Below are 2,500 nucleotides of genomic sequence, written 5' to 3' on the forward strand. Positions count from 1 at the left end.
TGTGTTTGTGTGCGTGTGTGTGTGTGTGTGTGTGTGTGTGTGTGTGTGTACCTTATCCTTCAGTGCTGCCATGCGTTCCTTCAGGTGTGTGTGTGTGTGTGTGTGTGTGTGTGTGTGTGTGTGTGTGTGTGTGTGTGTGTGTGTGTGTACCTTATCCTTCAGTGCTGCCATGCGTTCCTTCAGGTGTGTGTGCGTGTGTGTGTGTGTCTACAGTACCTTGTCCTCCAGGGCTGCCATGCGTTCCTTCAGGTGTATGTGTGTGTGTGTGTGTGTGTGTGTGTGTGTGTGTGTGTGTGTGTGTGTGTGTGTGTGTGTGTGTGTGTGTGTGTGTGTGTGTGTGTGTGTGTGTGTGTGTGTCTACAGTACCTTGTCCTCCAGGGCTGCCATGCGTTCCTTCAGGCGTGTGTGTGTGTGTGTGTGTGTGTGTGTGTGTGTGTGTGTGTGTGTGTGTGTGTGTGTGTGTGTGTGTGTGTGTGTGTGTGTGTGTGTGTGTGTGTGCGTGCGTGTGTGTGTGTGTGTGTGTGTGTGCGTGCGTGTGTGTGTGTGTGTGTCTACAGTACCTTGTCCTCCAGGGCTGCCATGCGTTCCTTCAGGTGCAGCTGTAGTCTCTCGTTGGACTCGGTGAGCAGCCGGTCTACTGTGTCAGACAGACGCCTGTTATGCTCCTCATTCATCTTCTCACGCTGACGAGCCTTGAGAGAGAGAGAGAGAGAGAGAGAGAGAGAGAGAGAGAGAGAGAGAGAGAGAGAGAGAGAGACAGAGAGAGAGACAGAGAGAGAGACAGAGAGAGAGAGAGAGAGAGAGAGAGAGAGAGAGAGAGAGAGAGAGAGAGAGAGAGAGAGAGAGAGAGAGAGAGAGGGAGGACATAGAGAGTACATAGAAGATGGAGAGTCAGAGAGAGATGTACAGATGAAAGAAGGAACAGAAACACAAATATGTTTATTAGGTTAATATTTTAGGCTAATATTTTAGGTTCATATTTTAGGTTAATATTTTAATGTAGGTTAATATTTTATGCTAATATTTTAGGCTAATATGTTTCTTCATCTCTTGAAATGAATGACTTATCCCCACTCCTAGTGCTCCTGGTGGCAAATATCTGTCTCCTTTCTGGTCTCTGTGTGGGCTCCTGTGTGTGTGTGTGTGTGTGTGTGTGTGTGTGTGTGTGTGTGTGTGTGTGTGTGTGTGTGTGTGTGTGTGTGTGTGTGTGTGTGTGTGTGTGTGTGTGTGTGTGTGTGTGTGTGTGTGTGTGTGTGTGTGTGTGTGTGTGTGTAAGCATTTTTCTTTTTTCTTCTCTATGTGAGTAGTACTGTATGTGCCTGTCTGTGTATGACAGTGTAGTGGCGCATGGCGACCAGGAGGGGGCACTCACAGCTCCTCTGCTCTGCTCCAGTCAGTTTTTGAACAGCAGCCCAGATTCATACACACAACACAAGCTAATCTCCTTACCTAATCATACTACTACTGTTATTGTTTATACTACCCCTACAACTGCTGCTGTTTACAATGCATTACTGATACTACTACTACTACTACTACTACTACTACTACTACTACTACTACTACTACTACTACTACTACTACTGATATTACTGATACTACTGCTGTTACTGCTGCTGCTGATACTACACTACTACTACTGCATCTACTACTACTACAAAGTACTACTGCTACTACTACTACTACTACTACTAATAATAATAATAATGATAGTAATGCAATTACTGTTTTATAAACAGCGAAAACAGCATTTATGATAATGGTAAACGAACAAAAAAATGCATTTTAATCAGAATGAGTGCCCCAAATGTAACCTCACTCCTGTAACCTACTAAGAGCTGTACATGGCAGGTATCTAACTAGTAGTTTACTCCTAAGCGTAAGCCCGCCCAACTCTAATCCAGAGGTTCTTAAACCTTTTTTTACCCCGCATCCCCCGCACCCCCCCACCCCCAGCCAGTGCCCCAGACTAGCCGTGTCCCCGAAACTTCTATGCATCTATGTATCTATGCACTAAAAAAAAAAGATGACAGTGAATAATTACAAAGACTCTTGCTTGAGACATTAATTTAATGACTTTACATGGGGACAAAACATGCTTTAATTTGGCTTTGGTGTGGCTGGCCTTTAGATCAGCGGGTGGCAGGTCCAAATCCCAGCCTTACCAGCACCTACATCCATGGCTGAGGGGCCTTTGAGGAAGGCACCTAACCCCACTCTACTCCAGGGACTGTAACCAATACCCTGTAAATAACTGTAAATCAGTTTGGATTTTAAAAAAAGTCTTAGCTAGTAATGTACTATGTGTAACAGTGGAGCTACATGTCTGGTATCTAAAGCTGGGCTCACACTACATGATTATCGGCTCGATTCTCGGCTGAAAACCACCAATGACAATTGGTAAACTGTTAGCCCTCCAGGACCATGTGTGTATGTGTGTGTGAATGTGCAGATGCATGTATGCGCGTGTGCGTGCGTACGCGCGCGCGTGTGTGTGTGT

The 2,500-nt window shown here is 45.4% G+C and overlaps 1 protein-coding gene across 1 annotated transcript in view; it reads right to left on the minus strand.

Annotated features, from left to right (window-relative positions):
• ppfia4 (PTPRF interacting protein alpha 4) overlaps positions 1–2,500 on the minus strand; it is a 147,773-nt gene that overhangs the window by 31,483 nt on the left and 113,790 nt on the right. The window contains exon 10 of the mRNA XM_063216602.1: positions 561–692. Within this exon, the coding sequence (XP_063072672.1) occupies positions 561–692 (132 nt within the window). The remainder of the gene's footprint in view (positions 1–560; positions 693–2,500) is intronic.

The sequence above is a fragment of the Engraulis encrasicolus genome, chromosome 14 (genome assembly GCF_034702125.1).
Source record: "Engraulis encrasicolus isolate BLACKSEA-1 chromosome 14, IST_EnEncr_1.0, whole genome shotgun sequence".
Classification (NCBI taxonomy): domain Eukaryota; kingdom Metazoa; phylum Chordata; class Actinopteri; order Clupeiformes; family Engraulidae; genus Engraulis; species Engraulis encrasicolus.